The sequence below is a fragment of the Coturnix japonica genome, chromosome 13 (genome assembly GCF_054131305.1).
Source record: "Coturnix japonica strain WE chromosome 13, WE-NBRP24, whole genome shotgun sequence".
NCBI lineage: Eukaryota > Metazoa > Chordata > Aves > Galliformes > Phasianidae > Coturnix > Coturnix japonica.
In genome coordinates this window covers 8,057,398-8,075,648 of record NC_140675.1, presented here as the reverse complement: position 1 = coordinate 8,075,648, position 18,251 = coordinate 8,057,398, and the positions used below count along the sequence as shown (strand labels likewise).

Here is an 18,251-nt window from a genome sequence, read left to right as displayed (position 1 = left end):
TGCAGATTCTTACTTGAATCCATCTGTTTGGATAAGAAAGAAAAATTATGTAACAACATTTTTCACAAGAAGAGGCTGCTGAAACACTGGCTGTTAGTGCAGTTTTCATTATCTGTGTCTTTTGGAGCAGTTATCTCTTTCCTTTCTCTGCTCAAAATCATTTTCAATTTGTTGTTATTACTTATCCTAATACCAGGAGAAGTGTTGTCTGAGCAATTAGGAATCCTGACCATTTAAAAGGCTCTTTGCATTTAGTTTAGTGATGTCTTCTGTAAGAGTTGACCATGCACCCATTGTTTAGTATCCACTAAAAGTTAGTGGAATAAATGGAACTATTCTCAGAAGAGAAACCGGAGGGCAAGGAAAGCATCATGTGATTCTCTGTGAAGCTACTCTGGTGAGATGAATTTTCTTGAAGCTCCCAAATATTTAGTGTGCTGAATGAAACTGTATACTTTGAGAGGCAATCTCTGAGCCAGCATTGCTGCCTCACCGATTAGTTCTTCCATAGAGAGTGGTAGACGACGTGCCACAGCCTTTTTGTTTCAAAGTCTTGCTGCAGTGTGACCTGCATGTTGGTGCTGTTGCCTTTCAACATGCTTTTCAAGATGGGTTTTGCTCACTGCCCCAGTTCTTTTTGGAGCCTTTCATTGTAATTCTGCTTTCAGTCAATACAGTAGAATTGGGAAAGCCTTGCAGTGCAGAAATCTGCACTGGTGTTGAATCCTCACATGACTTTGAGTCAATTAATCTCTTCATACCTCCCATCTCCCTGCAATCAGAACTACATTGCTCCTGCAGTACAGACTAGCACACAATTCATTTCAGACAAAGAACCTACTTAATTTTCAGCAGAATCCCTGGCACACCATGAAGAAGCCCATCTACTGCCAGGTACCCTCTGCATGCACATCCCTGCCCCAGGTGTCAGCCAGACTAGGGCCAAGCCGCTGCCTCCATCCCCATGGCAACCACACATCACATCACCATGGCAACACACTGCACCATGCAGGATGCAGCCTGTGCCCAAACCCGTGCAGCAATCCCACTTGCTAAAGCACTTGGAAATTGCAAAAACACGGTGTAAAAAAAGAAGGAAAAGGTAGTATTGAAAAAGATTGCCATTCCTGCTGAATAACGCACAAGACGAATGGCTGCTGAGACTGCAGTGTTTTTGTCTTTGATGTTGCATTTGTGAGGGAAGTGGCTTGCTGATGATCTTCTCCTTTACTTGTAAAATGGAATAAAATAGGGTACATATGTAGTGCATATGTGTAGAAATTATGAGTAGAAAAACACATGTATGTCACGGTGGGAACAGGGAGTAATAAATATATATATAAATATATATATATAATGTGCATAATATATTATATGTATAAATACCACATATAACGCACTGTGTCTCGTGCTTTCAATTTAGAATATGCAGCTGAAAATGTAAGCATTAGATGGAGTGGTTTAATTCCTTGTAAGTAACCTGTTTCTCTTTTGTGTCTGTTCCTGTATGTGTTCAAATGCATGCACATCTGTACTTATTTCAGTAGTCTATTTTTAAGCTATTAGTTTTTAAGCAACAGCAATCTTAAAATACAGTTGACATTTTACAATGCTGAATACATATTCCTTCTTGCTCTTCTAATTGTCATTGGGCTATTTCTTGTCTTCACATCATTGTATACATCTGCTGTACCTGCACAACAGAGGAGAAAGAGACAGGAGTACCAGTTGCAGGGAGCAGGAGGGCAGGGTTTCACAGCACTGTCCTCTGGGGGAGCAGGAGAGGAACACAGGGCCCAGCAGTGCAGCAGGCTGAGGGGTTTTCTCCTGCCTTCTCTTCCTGAGGAGCTGAGCCCTCGGTCATTTTGACAAAGGCACATTGTCAAGTACATGTAGAGGATTATGTAGGAAGATGGAAATAGAAGACTGAAATTACAGCCTGTTTAAATCCTAAGCTGTAATTCAATTTGACTGTTGACCTCAGTGGTTTCAGCAGTCAGAACTCAGAGGGTATAATTTGAGGGCAATTTGTAAAGGAGAGTAAAAGGCATTTTGTCACTGGCACCCCGTTCATACCCTTGGGCTGGCTGCAGGGACAGCTGTGCACTGCCCCGACTGTACACTTGGCCTGACAGTGTCCTGGTACCATGTGGACTCTTCAGCCAATCCTCAAACTGCAGAACTGCTGCTCTGTGCTGTATGGAAGAGTCCCTTTCTAAAGGTTCTCACTGCAAATTTTGAGAAAAATTACTGCAACCCTACTTGAGACTCACAGCCTGAGATGAAATTTATCACAAGTGCACCTTTGAAGATCCATTTTAATCATTTCTGTTCTAGCTCCAAAGTGGCTTTGGTTTAATACTTCAAACATAGCTAGGAGCGAGCTGTTACGGCTTACATATGTTTCTAGGGAAATACAAAGTTCTGAATGTTTGCAAACTTCTATCATGCTAAGTGAGTTTTCTTCTGTGTGGCCATTATTGTCACTTCTTACTTTTTGAAATTTATTTATTTATTCATATTTGGTTCTTCTTTTTAACCAGCAGCTGTGTGTTCAGTTGGTGTTTTAAAAATATTTTCCTCTTACTTTCAAAAAAAGTGGTCCATCCTGCTGGTGTTTTAGCTGCAGCACTGTATGATTGAATGTATTCAGACCAAACCTATGCTGCAAATAACCAGAAAGGTCTAAAAGTGTTTGGACCTGAAAATATTACTCAACAAATCCCATGTACAGCTATAAACCATGATTTTTCCATACTCCTTACGTTTTTAAATTAATTTTATGGAGCGGTTGCTATTCTGTTGTGGTCTCTGTATGTAATCAGATAGTATTCTTGACCTTTGTCAAAGTATAATGAGAATCTCCTTTGTTTCTCAGAGTTCATGGCGCTAAATTTTAATCGTAAATGTTCAAGACATTTTACTGGGATTATGTGCAAGTTTTTTACAAAACAATTATGCACACCTGCTATTGGTTTGTCTTTCTTATGTCATGTGAAAATGATTGCTACTCCACAGTTGTCACTAAAAAGACATGATAAAAGTTATGTCTGAAGCTGTGGATGTTCTGACGATATTTCAAAATATAGTTGAGATTTCTTAATGACATATGCATATATTCTGAAATGTAATAGAATTTGTGTGTCATTTCTTTGTACATTTGGCTCTCAGCTATGTTAGGTGAAGACTGCTACTAAATGCTCAGTCTGCAACACATTTAATATTTGGTAGTAAGAGATGAACTGCAGGCAACAGTACTTGGTGTGTTTTTGTGCATAGACACGTATTTTTCTGTTTGATACAGAGGGTCACCATACATCTTCCACATAAATTCTATACAAGTCACCGCAGTTCTCCTAGAGCTTGGGAAGTCCCTGAGCCTGGCAACAAAAGGCTGTGGCTACTGCAGGGATATATTTATTTTTTCTCAACCTCGCATGTGGTGCAGTGAGCCCGAAAGTTCCAACTCAAGGAAAAGCAGAATGTGCTGTGTACTCGTGTGCTTGAGCACATCAAGGTGACAGGGCAGCCCCAGCAGTGCCTGGGCACATAGCCTGCAGGTGAGCTTCCAGAGCTAGGGAGAAAGTCAGGTGGTCAGCAACACCTCAGCTGCTTTCAACAACATGCAGCACTAGCATCCAGGCTGCTGATTGCCTGAGAGAAGGCTCGATGGTGCTGTACTTTAAGTAGTTCATTAAAAACTCTGCCTCTTTTGAAGGCAAAAAGCATGAAACAAATGCATTGAATTCTATACAGGTCTACCACAAGCACATGGCATAGCCATGGAAAAACTGGATTGCAAGAGTTCTCTTATTTTCATTTGTAGTCTCCAGCATACTGCAAAGCTGGACTTCAGGTTGTGATGACACCTCATGTAAGTGCAATGTGTACTAGTTCTAATAAGCTGTCATCCTCCCTTCTGGTTGTAAATGTGTAGGTCTCCAGATAACAGTGTCTGCCAAATAATTTGTTTCATCTGAAAATTAAATAAGAATTTTAAACATTTGAGAAAGTTAGTAGACTGTGTATTTTTTTTTTTTTTAGGTGATTTTTTGCACATCTTTATAATATCAGACATAAATCAGGATGACTCTGTGGCACATAAATGTAACATGTGCCTTTAAGTACATTATGAAATGTCTCCATGGCAACATCCTTCTGCTCATCGTATTTGTAGTGAGAAAAAGAAACAAGCAAAAATAATATTAACCTTGAAACCTTTCTGAAATCTAGGGGTTGAAAGGCACCTGAAGTCAAGGTTATGATCCTTAGATCACACTACCAGAGAAATAAGTACTAAAGGTAGAAGCCAAATGTTGGGGTTTTTTTCAGCTTTATATGAAAATACCAAGTCACTGTGACCAATTACAACTTGTTTTTAACAGAAGAAAGGAAAAGGATGGAGTATCTGCTTAACTCACTGTAGAGCATGCTGGGTTAGACGCAGGTATAGCCCCAGAAAACCAGAGGAGAAACGACTTTGGAAATGCCCCTTCAAACATCCTCCTCACTCACCCTGTACTTTGTTACCATGTAAACGTGACTCAGAATGGACTGGAATTCTCCTTGTCGGGGCTTTTTGGAGCAGCAGTGTTTTACCTGTTCTCTTGCTACCTTCTTTCTGTAAAGTCTTTTGAAATCTTCCAAATGCTCACATAAATTGGTAAAAACAACTGTAAAAAGGGTGTTCTAGGATATTCACACTGAAGAACTGCACTGTAAGTGCTCCTCTCATCAGTCCTCTCATCTACAGGACTGTGGCTGAAGAGTCTTCCAGATGATTCAGAACAACATTTGATTCCCAACTGTAATATCTGTTCTTGCACCTTCCTACCCATTTCCATATAGTCTCCACAGCCCTGTTTAATAGGAACACTTGATTGAAGCGGTATAAAAGAGGAGCACAATCTCAGTGAAAGGCTCAGCTATAGCTCAAGGCAACAACAATGTCTCAGGCCACCAAAAATGGGCAGATTCTTAGATAATTCACCACCTACAAATCCCTTGCAGCTGTGGCTGAGTGGATGATCTGAATATCTAAGCAAATACTTTTAGTCAGGTATTAATACAGGGTCTAGAATTTATCAAATTACTTTAGGAATCATTCAACTTATTTCACTCTAGTTCATTCCCATTCATCTATTTCAGAACAAGTTCCTTGTTTATATTCAATATAAATAGGGAAGGAAACTAAGGGGAAATAAAAAGATTCTGAATTAAGCCCAAAAAGTATTTTTAATCTTTCGTGAATTATTCATTACTACTTCCCACAAAACACCTGCATTCTCCAAATGTTCTACAAAGTGCTGCCATTTTAGGTAGATAAAGGCAGGATAAAATAATTGCATCAAGCAAAACCACTTCTTTTTTCTCAAAAAAAAAAAAAAAAAAAAAAAAAGAACCAAAAAAAAAACAAACCACTTTTATATAGTGACTTTTCACCCAGTGTCTTCTGCAGTGGAAATAAATCTTTTAACTGTCAAGAGACAAAATGCAGTAAACTGTGCTTACAAATCTGTACAGGAGCTTGAGCACAGGGACAAATTAAAGGCCCCTTGTGTGCATGTATGTAAAGAAATAAGGAACAGAAGTTCATTCTCAATCACTTCTTTGTGATCCTGTTCATAGAGGAAAAAGTGTGGTACTGGTGCCAAAGCAAGTAGATATTCTGTCCTTACACTGTGTCCATCAGTGTTCTGCCCACAGCAACATGAGTGAAGTGGAACAGGGAAGTGTTTGAAGGTGTGGACATAAGACCTGGCTGGAGTGATGACATCTACATCTGCCCAACTGAAATAAGTCTAAAATCTAGAAGCGATGGAATTTGCTAGATATTGAGTTTCAGAGTGGACAAAAAGCTTGCTCAAGTCTGCCTTACTTTCTTTCTTTTTAAGATATTTTCCCATATAAAATCAGGGGCTCTGATAGAGCAGGTTCTTTTATCATTCCCCAAAGATCTTTTCAGAATGGATCAATGTTTTTTTTTAACACATTAAACTTTCTGAACCATCTCTTAATTCCATATTGTTTATCCAAACCCAGCACTACAGCTTCCTGATCTGTGCAGTCAGATATGTTCTGATGATCCCACTGTGGCACACACCTTGAAGCAAAATGTTTTCTGCTTGCACATACAACCCAAATCTTACTCTGTGAAGCTGTGTTAAGTAGGAACAGTACATCAATATTCTCTGCCTTTAGACTTTTCTGCTGCTTCAGAATTAAATGCACAGAGTGCAGCTGGTGGTGAGGCAGTCATTGTGCCCATCATTTAGGTCATGGGAGGAGACAGGCAGCCAATGCAGCAAGCAGGAGGCAAGGTCCATACTGGTTTGTTTTGGAAATAATGAGCAGTACTTACCAAATCTGCCTGTGCGGGGGGAACATGCAACAACCTTGATCAGCAATCAGAACTGACTGTGTCAGGTATTCAAATGGGATAGCCTTACGTAAGGAACACTAAGTGTAAACCAACACCCTCCTTTAATAATGATGTTTCCCAGTCCAGAGCTCTCACACACCAGAAGTGCAGTCCTTGCTGCAGGTAGGTTGCCCTTGACTACTAAAACTTGAAACCTTGAGCTGCCTAATACCAGACATGAGAAAGAGGGAGAGAAAGCTTTTTTGCTCTGAGTATATTCTAGGCTACATTACTGAGTATGTTCTAGGCTATGCAGAAAGTGCATATTTTGCCACCTTGGTGCCCAGAGTGATCAGCAAAACTTAATTGTTTACTTAAGCAGCCTTTGGAGCAGTGAGAGCAAGCAGAGCTATAAATTGGCAGGGCTGGCCAGTGCAGTTGAGCAGCAAAAAGACTTTCAAAGAGACCATTTTGCTCCCAAGTGCTTACTGTCAGCTCTTTGAGTTAAAAAGATTTTAACAACCCAAACAAAAACTCCCCAGGGGAGCCTTATACAAACAGAAAACAAAGGAGCTATGCTCCAGCTACATCAAAGCTTCCAGGCCTTTCTTGCCTCTGGGGGCAGCTTGTTTCATCTGGGCCCATAGTGCCATGCTAACTTCAGTCTTTCCGCCTACCGTGAACCGTTTATCTGGAGTTTCCAGATGGAGCTTGAAGCTGACTTCATTTAAGGAACAGCCTTGCTTTAGACAAAGTGCAGCCATCCCTCTTACAAAGCCTGGCTGCCCCATGAAAGGTTTGTGAACCCTGTGCTGTGGAGGTTTCACACCCCAGCTATGAGTGGAACCTATGGAGCTTGGGCTTGCTGTACTCTACCAGCCACCTTCCGTGCAGGCTGGAGTCATGGGGCAGCTCTGAAGATGATGCCATCTATTTTTGTCTTTTTTCATTTCCGTTTCTGTCCCTCAGCCAGTGTAAATAAGAGATAGTAATAAGAGATTGAAATTTCTAAAGTGTTCGTGGAAGTGAAATTCCAAGCATGTTTAAGAGAGAAGAACATTACGTTCAGCGTGTTTTTTGGTGTGGTTTTGTTCAGAATATGGCAACATTAAAACTGCTGTGACAAGGGATGTTCAGGTAGCTGTGAAGAACAACAATAGATTATCAGGAATAAAATGGTAAATATTCATAAAAATTGTTAAAAACCCCGCAAAGGATTTAAAGGATGTTGTTTTTTCATGCAACTGTTAAGAGACACCTCCAGGGCATCTCATGCCCCATACTTTTCATGGTCTGATAACATCACCATTCTTCATTCCTCCTACCTATATGGTCTTTTCAAACAGTATTTTGCTGCCTGTAACAAACTAGAAGCTGTGAAGACCTGATCCTTTTCCTTGGTCTTCTCATCTCTGTACCTTCAGTTTTCATAAGCCAAATGGGTGATTGTGTAATCTTAACAGTAGTACAGACTTAAAAATATCTTTTCACCTAGGATCATCCTGCTTTTCATTGTGACTGCGTAGGCTGAAGATTTCTGCCTTTGACATTGTATGTAAAGGATTTATTTCTGTCATCTACCGGAACATGTCATATATACTGATTCCTCCTGAAAACTCCATGGCTGGTTACATTTTTAACAATGTCTTACGGACTGCAAAACACCTGATATGTCAACCAGATGCTTACTGTATTAAATGAGAAATTATTTTTGATCCTGTCACATTTAAAAGTTGAATGCACAGGCTCCAGATACCTCTAAGTATTGCATTTTCATTCCCTTTGTCCCACCACCAAGTGCCTGGTCCAGTTGTCAGATGGAGGTGGAAGAGAGTGAGCGCAAGCGCAAATGTTCCTTTTTTCCTGCTAGATAAAGTCTTCTTTAATTGCATGTCACTACTCAGAGAAATAGATTTCAATGGGATAAATGGCATCGAGGAAAACTGTAAACTTCCTGTGATGGTGACTGAAGAGTGGCACAGGAAGGATACTGCAGTTACTCCTGCAGCCCTCAGCACAGAGCCACGCTTGGCTTCTCTCCCAGACTGTCCCCGGGGCTGCCAGACAGCTGGGCGGCAGCATTCCTGCCCCAGGCACAGCTGGGCAAGGCCACTTCTTCCATCCTCACCCCTCTGGTGCATTCAGTGGAAATGGCACTGGCTTCTTGTAAGCCGATTCCATTTTTACAATTTTGCTCATAGTATGAAAGGGCAGTAATCATAATTTATGAGGAACTTTAATTATTACAGAATATTCCTCTAGATTACATGGTTTTGTACTCTTTTTGGCTTTTGGGGTGTTTTTTGTTTGTTTTTGTTGGTTTGTTTGTTTGCAATAAAGAATGAATTGCTGTAGCTCTGAAGTGAAGACTTTAGATCCAGTTCCAGCTTCCAGTGCTCCCATCAATTTTGCTCCCAACCTAACTCATCTCTTCTGGAATACCAGAAGAGGAAAAAGATATAAGCGTGTTAAATTTATAATATCTGTAAAGCCTTGTGTACTACAGATGCCTTTTGCTAATAGTGCAGAGTTTCTAGTGCCAGTATGTGTTTTCCAGATGGCCATCAGGAAATTCTGGTGTCACTGTATTCTCTAGACTACAGTTCTGACCAGCCTTATCAAAACACTGAGTTCAAAATGCAGGAATAGGAAAAAGAGCATTCTCAAAAGAACAGGAAGTCCATTTTATGTGGGGCAGTTTAAGAGTTTATCTCACTTAGCTCAACAAAAGAAAGCTGAAAGGAGATGTACTCTTGGAAAAGATATCTGCGAAATAAATAGTGCAGAGGAAAGAGAAACAGCACAAAAACCACACACGGGAAAAGAAGATTTCTAACTTGAAGAGAAGTTGTGAAAAGAACTCACAGAATAGTGTCAGAGGCAGAAACAGGTTTGAGAGGTGCCAAAGGTCCAGAGGTTTATGCTCACCAACTCATCCCATCTGTTTCAGTCTCACTGTGCTGTAAAACCACAGAATTCCATGGTTACAGCTGGGGTTTGACCACTGCAAATTTTTCACTGAATGGATTACATCCTTGGCTTTAAAGTTCATTCATTCTAAATCTGAAGCAGATAGAAGTTTCTCTGCTGTCAGAATGGCAGTTGTTGAATTATAAATACATACCCCATCTTTTAGAAAGAGCAGAACAGAAAATCTAGCTCTAAATAATCTGATTTCCATGAAAGACAACAAGGGATAGTGTTCATATTTTAAGCTGCTAACTTAGACTTACAGCTAAGCTTTGTTTCTGTAAAGAGGGATGTAACAAAATACCTGGGAAAGCTGCTGTGGTTACAGTACCATAGTTCTATGGCAAATATGTTCTGTGACATTAATGAAATGTATTTTTCCTTGCAGCACTGATGTTTCTCATTGTCTGACAAAGGATCTTTGCCTCTTTCAGTGCCAAGGTTAAGCAGACTCACAAAAACCTGCCCGACACTTCTGGTATGCTTTTTATTCTGTGTGTGGCACCAATCTTATTTGTTTCTCACTGTTCAAAGCATTTCAGAAGATAAATGGTTATCTCACAGACTTTTCTGTCTCATTTATCACTCACCACTGTCTCTAAGGGCTTCACAGTGACTAATTAATTTAACTTCACAAACTCTTGAAAGATAAAGGATGGCATTTAATAGAGGCACAGAGAAATGGAAGTCAAAAGTTCCTCCAAACTTTGAAGTGCTGTACTGAGATGTTCTGAGAGTGGTGTTTAGAATAAAGCTTTTTGTGTTCAAAATATGAATTGTTATTTGTCTCAGTTGCAATAAATAGTGCATTTCTCTCAATCAGAATCTAAGTTCAGGATAGACATACAATAAGAAATGAGTAGTTGTGAAAATATGCAGTCTAAGTGCATCAGTTAGTGAGAGGAGGACAAAAAATCTTTGACAGATGCAAGGCTATAACGTGACAGCACATTATAATCTGAGACAGCATTTAACATAAAGGATATTTTCTTTTCCAGCAGCTCTTCTGTGTCATTTTCAAAGATCACCTTCTCCAAACGCGAGAGTAGTCATCTCGATGGCTGAGGTCAGTCAGGAGATCCTTCATCCATACAGGCCGTACTTTCCTGCTCATTGAGATGGACTACCATGGACTTCCATGCAAGGCATGGAAGCAGAGACGGGTGGCCCAGTTCTGAAGAGCAACAGGAAACATTTCCAGCTTCCTTATCCAATTCTATTCTGTCTCTGTCAGCCCAATCTTCAAGTTGTGTTTCAGTTCTGTAATTCCCTTTTCCACAGATCTTACTAGTCAGTATAATTCCTTGCTCCATCCTCTTTCCCTGGTCTGTCTTTCCCATTCCTAGTAGCTGATTAGTTTCCTTCCCTTTGGTTCTGACTTCCTATTGCCTCTTCCCATGCCCATGTCCCACTTGTTTTACTGAGCTAAGCTAAATGTTTTTCAAAAGCTGAAGTGCTCCATCTGAAACTTTCTGTAGCTAAATAAGTGTAGCCTGAAGCAGAAAGCACAGAAAATGCAACTCGTATGGTTGAAGTTTTATCAGTGCTTTAAGCAATGGAAAATATGATTTTATGAAGTGTTAAGTAACCTTAGTGACACACCCACTGATATGAAATAGCATATTTTTGAAATGTCCAGAATTCCCAAATACTGTCCCAAACAGACTCATAGGTGATGTCAACTATAGCGCAGGATGGCTTACATTAAAAAAAAGGATTTTTCTTCAGGACATGAAATAAAATACTTAAGCATTTTGAATACGTTACACTTCCCTAATTTTAATGACTAAAATGTTGAAAAACAAAATTTATAAACAAATACTGCCCGAAAATTAACACAGAGTGACAGTTAGCTAGAATCCCATTGAATCAGTGCATAGTTGCTGGAGGCCAATATTTGGAGCTTATATCTGTAACTGTAGGGTTGCATTACTGGTGTACTGGTATAAAGGAAACTAACTACTAACCTGAAAGAATATAAATTATTAAAAAATTTTAAGAAAAATAGTGAAATGGCAATAATTTTATGGCAGTAAATTTATAGCTTAAATTATTTCTATGGTACTGTTCACATCTATACACATTTATAAGAAAAAAATCCTGTGTTGGTAGCAAAATATGATTTTGGCGATGTTGCTCAATAGTTGACAATGATGAAGTCAATTGAAATGCATTTTTAACCAGAGGATAAATCCTGTTTGAAAGTTTTGTGAAGAAACCTTATAAATTTTGACAAAAAGTGGGAAATTATTTTATTCTCTAGGCCTTGGTTTGGCTTCTGACTGTAGGAAAACTGGTGTAAATCTAGAATACCCCCTTTGAAACCTGCTCAGACTTTCAGAATTTATGCCTCCATATCCAAGTGCAGAATTTACCTCATGGGCTCAAAGCCACCTCTGTTGAGCAGGAGACATTTGGTCTGGCTGCACAGGGGAGAAGCTGTGGCAGCTGGCCAGCCTTTTTCCCCAAGAAGTTGTGTTAGGCTCAGCAGTAGAACACTTTGGGCATCCAACATCATGGGAAATAGCCAGACTCTCTTCTGAGTGCCAACTGTTAGAGAGAGCCAGCTGGAATTGCTCTTAAGAGGCTCAGAGGAGATGGCCACCACTTAAAAGTGCCTTACTAGCTCTTGGCCCCTTGTTTAGGAGCTGCTGTGACTTGCTTTCAGTCCTCATTCTTTTTGTAACATAATTTATGACCACAAGTAGTGAAACCAGAAAGGGAAAAAATGGCAAATTTTTTGTTTAGCAAAACATAACCAGCCATATACTTGAAAATCTAAACATCAGGCTGTTCCCTAGATATGTAATTACAGGCAGCTTCAAAGAGAAAAGGCACATTTTCAGTATTTACATCGTATTTTATATACACTACCTTTGCTTGGAGGACAGTCTTCAGGAGCACAGCAAACTGGTTTTAAAGAGACATCAACCAGAGTTTGTAGCCGATCACTTGGAGCTCCCATGAGACATACAGAATCATCATATGGGAAAGAATAAAAATACAAATGTAAATGTTGCCTGTCTTCAGCTTCTCTTCTTTCCTTCCCAAGACCCTGAGGAGTGGTTTACCCATCCATGCTGCAGTGTGGTGGGACACAAGAGCCATCCTCTGACACATTCCCAATTACTAGCTCTGTGAAATTAGTGTTGGAAAAACATCAGGAGGAAATACTTCTGCTTCATACTACCAGCACCATAAAGGGAACTGGAATGGTAGTGCTGGATGGCTGATTTAATAGCACCAGCTGTTAATAAATACCCTTAAGGTCTTCCTGCCCCACTTCTGCAGTCTTCTCTTCTGGAAACTGCTCTAAGCTGCTGTAAACATGTCCTCCTTCAGCTTGTGCTCTGAACTGGACCCCAAACTCCTGTTTCTGGTCTTCCTCCATGCTGTTAGAGAACACTTCTAAAACCAGTTCATGTTCCTTTACTAGCATGGTACAGATTTAAATGAGGTGCCCATTCCTCCTTTTGAGCACCACATTGGTATAAAGTGGACTGTCTGCATGCCAGCTCCCAGTTGGAAATTCAAACTGAATTATCTGCCTCCTTATGGCCTCAGTCCTCTCCCTTTGGAAGGGAAGGGCATTCTGTGGGACACAGCACATCTGTTTCTAAAACCTCAACTTACTGCAATCAGAAGCTTTCCATGCAGTGACTTTTTGAGGAGACCCTAGTAATCAATATCTACAGGTCTTCTTCATATAGGATTTCTGAGAGGACCAAAAAATTAGGCAACTTGAAGATAACAAAAAATAAACTATTTTTCTAATTATCAGATGCCATCAGTGCACTTTTTAAATACGTGTGTAAGAGAGAACCTATGTGAAATAGGAGTTTCCCAGAACTCTGCATCTTCTAGCCCTTGGGTAGCACTTAAAAAGACTGAGGTGTGACCAGAGCCAGCCAAAGCCTTCTCAGAGATGTGGGAAGGTGGCCACCTCAGTAATGGGAATAAAGGATAACACAGCTGTCATGGAGGGGAATGGGTGAAAAATAGGATGGCCTGGGCACCCAGCGCATGGGAAGCTCTGCTGCTCAGTCATGCTGATGTGCCAGAGCCGAGGACTGGAGGATGTCAGCAGCAACTAAAGGAGACATTTTAAACAGTCTTGAAAAGTTCAGATTTGTGGTAGTAGCATCTCTATGTGTTTTTTAGGGCTCTGGCAGAGGAAATCAAAGCAGGAAAACTTTGGCTGTTTTATAGTCCCCAACAGTTTGTTGCCATGGGTAACAGCCATCCACCTTGGCTACTCTGCATGAGAACCCCCTGAAAACCAATCACTGTCAAATAACCTCCCTGAATCCAAACAACTGTATCACTGTTTTATTTTCGAAAACATTTTTCACCCTAAATAAAAAAGCCCAAGAAGTTAAGACCTGAAACATCTGACTTACATGTTCTTTCTGGTAACTTTCCCTTTCTGTAGCTTGTTAGCCTGTTTCTGGGCAACAGCAGCTACTAGTTAGGTTTTTGTTCCCTTTGTTCCTTCTTCTGTCACTGTTCTTTGTATATACTAGCTGTAAAGAAATCACGGTCAAAGGATTTGCTGGAGTGGACATAGTCCATTCTTTGTGGGCAGAAAGAAACATTTTATACTTCCCTGTTTACAAAATAAGAGATTTCTTATTTAACTTTTTCAAACTTTAGCTTAGATAAATAAGAGAAAAAAAAAAAAAAGAAAAAAAAAGAAAAAAAAAACAAAAACCCCCACAAAGGGATACAATAAAGAGTATCTGGTAGCAAAAAGATGAGCAGAGACCAACTTTCATTTGTATTTTAGAATAAAACTTTTGACAGCACAAAGGAGAATCAGAAATGGAGCCTGAGGATGCCTCTGTGAGTAATTTAAACTCAGGTTAAATTCTCTGCAGTCTGTGGTAAACCATTTTACCTCTGGCAAGCAGTTCCTAGCGTCCTAATACCTGAATAAGTACATTTGCATTTATTTTCTCCAGTAAATTTCAGAATGCATGTGGCTGTATTTGATGGTTGAAAGCCAAAGGAGTAATTTAAATCTGAGAAAGTGTTTTCTTGGATTGTGAATGGGAAAAAAAAATCAAACTTTGTTTCTCATGTTACAAATATTTCCTGAGTAATTTCACTTTAACAGGTTTTCATTTAACACGTGTAGCCTCACAGAAATCAAATCCTCAGCACAGGTATTGCAGTCTTCTTTAAGCACAAAAGAACAAATATAAGAACCTAACCTGCCAGAGATGAATGTTACTAGCTGCTTCTCTGATTGTTTCCATGACTTGCTATAGACTGAGAAAACTCCTGCACCAACCTGCACATCCCCTGCAAAAAAACTCCTCCCACCATTACTACTACATTACAACAGCTAGCTGGGGCCATCATTTTAAATCAGACTCAGCCAATCCACCTAGAATGGAAAGGCAATGAAATATGTAAGTAACAATTTAATCAACATAGCATTAGGTTTAAACTTATTTTACTGAGATTCAAAACTTTTTGCTACTATGCTTCTTGGCCTTTTTGGCATAATAACAAGTGTTCATGTCTTATCCCCTGAAGATTTTTTAAGTACTAAGGAGCACTGTAGTTCAGCTGCACTGTAGGAATATAAAGCAAGAGCACAAGGAAAGTGAGCACGGTCAGTTCACGTTTTATTCATACAAATAGTAAAATCGCAGTGTTTGTACTATGGAATTATTAAACTATAGGTTTATGTTAATCTACAGTTTGTTAAATAAATGTAATTGCTTTATTGGAAGGCCTAAGGAATGGGGTCAGTACCCCTCCACCTTTGTCTAGCATGGCTCTTTGAGTAAGAACCAGGAATAGTTACAGCCCTGACAGAGCTCCTCTGTCTCTCACCCCCATATCAGCACATGGTTCATTCTCCACTTTTCTGTAAGGTAAAGCAGATAGGAGAATTGTCAAGCCCCTTAGGAAGCATATGCTGTAACCCTATTAATTGGATGTGAGAAAGTGTGGCTCTTATGAGCAGCATCCTATCAGCTGCTGTTGTAGCAGTGGGCTCTTAGCATTTTAGCTTTAAATCTAAGCATTTTCAGCTTAAAGAAAAGCTGGTAAGTATTTCTTCATAGAACTGTTATAGAAGGAACTCTGGCTGTCACCAGTGACATGGTAACAGGGAAAGAACAAGAATATTATTTTCTTCCAGTGCCTGAAGAAAACTGGGAGGGAACTTTTTATAAGGGCAGGTAGTGGCAGGATGAAGGCAAATGGTTTTAAAATGGAAGAGGATAGATTTAGACCAGATATTAGGAAGAAGAGCTTTACTGTGAGGATGGTGAGACATTGGAATAGATTGCCCAGTGAGGTTGTGAATGCTCCCTCCCTGGAAGTACTCAAGGCCAGGCTAGGTGAGCTTTGAGTAAGCTGGTCAAGAAGGAGGTGTCCCTGCCTACAGCATGGGGGTTGGAATGAGATGTTCTTAAAGGTCCCTTCCAACCCAAAACATTCTGTGATTCTACAATTTCCCAACTGACAGAATTGTTGATGAGTGTTAGCACTGCAGCTGCTAGATAATAATCAGTTGATAACCCAACCAACACAGAATTGTTAAATAGCAAATACTATGTAGAAATCACAATACACGTTGCATGTGTTCTTTTATTTGTTCTTAATTTCACGTTTCAGAACTGCAGTACGTATTCTGAAGCACAGTACTGGACTCTGAGTGGATTCTGAATTTTACACCTTCTGAAAAGTCAATTTATTTTTTTTTTAAGACATTGAGAGTGTGCAGTAAACATACAAGATCACAATTTGAGGAGTGACTGTTATCAAGACGTGCTCAAAACCAGTTGGGGTTCCTAAGAACGATGCAGCAAAGTGGAAATATGCTGCAGAGGGAGAGGACACAAGAGCAGAAATACTTTAAACAGTAAGTAAGACCCAGACTGGAGTGTTGCAAGAATTAAGTGTGCTTACTGTTTCTTTGAAGTCCAAATTATTGTTATTATGATGTTACTTAAAGCCTCTTAATATTTAAAATGTACTTGTTCTTAAGCAAGCATTTGCTTCATATGCTGGTGCTGCTTCATGTAAACATTCTAGATCTGCTGTATGGACAATTTCTGTTTGCAATTATAATTGTGTGACAGAAACGCATATCATTGGATTATGAATTAAAATTGCATTAAAAATTAAAAACCTTAAAGGCCAATATCTATTGCCTAAAAAACCACAAAACAGCAAAGCAGTGATTAAACCAATGACTGATCATGTGTAATTCTAGAAATCTAATTCTGAAAGATCTCTTTTAGAAAAGCAGTGAGAAAAAACACAGTCAGAGGAATTTGTTCTGTGTTAGCTGAGAGAGTGATTTCTAGTGATCAGACAGAATGATGACAGCCTAGCCAGAGAACCTTATATACAGAAGTTCATCTACTAACTGCAGAGTACACTATGAAGTTTTGTCAAGCTGTACCAATGCTCTGTTTTCTACTACCCTTTTTAATATCGTTTTTTTAGCTTGATTACAAGACATTCAGTAAGCAGATGTCTCCATTTCATCTCTCATGCTTCTCTGAATCTATAAATTAACTCTCAAGTTACATGTAAGGATGTAACAGAGTCTTTTCCGAAGTTTGTTTGTTGTAACAATGAAACTACTTAAGCAAAGCGAAGAAATCTTTGAAAAAAAGATTTTTATTTAGGCAAGTGTTGGAGATTCCTATTCGGGGGATCCTATAAGGATACTCTGCTGGTTAAGCATTCTTTTCCATAGAAATGCATAGAAGTGCCTTATGAATATTAGTCAGCTGTGGATGGCATTACTTTCACAAGTTCTGATTCATGTGCCATTGCATCCTAGTAAGATTTATGAACTTTGAAGGATATAAGAATGCTGCCTCTTCATGTCGAAGAGTGCAGAGCATTTATATAAACATAACATTTAGATGGTCTGCTTTTGTCAGGATCTGTCTGACTATGTCTGCCTTCTTAAAGCCTGCTTGGTTTGCTTGGTTTAAATGTGTTTTTGGAGCATGCAATTTCTAGACACCAGTTATATTAGCCAAGAGAAACCACTAGCTATAGTTTCAACAAGCAATGAAATCTTATGCTAAATGAGCTGGCTACATTTGCATCAGCTGTCAGATAATGGTGTAAGGTTTTATGGATATTTTTAAAAGATATATTTCTTGTAGTCTCATTTCTCTTGAGAGCTGCTGTAAAACACAAGCAAAGCAGGAAAGAAAATGTTGAGGAAAAGGTTGAAAAGAAATAAGGGAAATAGCTGCATCCATGTCTCTTATTTTGTAATGAAAATGTTAACGGTCATAAATAAATTGCTGATTTTATACTGTTTCCAAGATTGCTTTCAATTTGGAAATTCTGGATTAAATTTTTAATACTTTCTGCTGATGGTGGTGAAGTTTGAAGTTATCTACACTGCCATCTCCAGTAATTACAGTCAAAACTTCTCTTACCAACCACAGAAAACTAAATTCACTCAGTGCCAAGGAAATGATTCTAATAATTGTTTCTAATGGTTTGGGGTGACAGAATGTTATATCCCTACTGACTTTATAGTAATACAAATAATAATGTCCTATTAGTTAGAAGCAACCCATAAGAATCCCTAATTAAAAGATGGAATTTGATTTGTATTACTACTATTAAAAAAACACCTGCTCTCCATCGCTTTCTAGTTCAATGTGGTTCCAAAATCTTTTTATTTAGACCTACCTTATGCTATGAAGGATTTAAGCTAAATCAACTTGCATGTGACTATGAGCCTTGAGGCTGAAATGAAAGATGCTTCCTTTTAGAAATCATTATAAGAATAGAGCATTAAGAAAAAAAATTGCTTATTTCTTTAATCATTATACATTATTGACAAGATATATGAGTTGACAAGACACTGGATATTGAGGATATTTTTATAGTCTTAAAAAAATTATTCAGCTTTTTGTTAACT

At 39.1% G+C, this 18,251-nt stretch overlaps 1 protein-coding gene and 1 long non-coding RNA gene across 9 annotated transcripts in view; one reads left to right on the top strand and one right to left on the bottom strand.

The window, feature by feature from the left end:
• SHISA9 (shisa family member 9) overlaps positions 1-18,251 on the bottom strand; it is a 169,875-nt gene that overhangs the window by 109,029 nt on the left and 42,595 nt on the right. For 2 of the 8 annotated variants that reach the window (XM_085513753.1, XM_085513754.1), the window contains one exon: positions 12,206-12,289. The exons of 5 other annotated variants lie outside the window; for them this stretch is intronic. In XM_085513753.1, the coding sequence (XP_085369879.1) occupies positions 12,206-12,289 (84 nt within the window). Of the gene's footprint in view, positions 1-9,975; positions 10,506-12,205; positions 12,290-18,251 lie in introns of those variants that run through there. One more of the 8 variants, XM_085513757.1, reaches the window with a different exon arrangement.
• Positions 1-18,251, top strand: part of LOC107320522 (uncharacterized) — a 40,618-nt gene that overhangs the window by 5,504 nt on the left and 16,863 nt on the right. Inside the window, exons 2-3 of the long non-coding RNA XR_001558299.3 lie at positions 9,720-9,809; positions 16,057-16,211. This is a non-coding gene — a long non-coding RNA (uncharacterized LOC107320522). The remainder of the gene's footprint in view (positions 1-9,719; positions 9,810-16,056; positions 16,212-18,251) is intronic.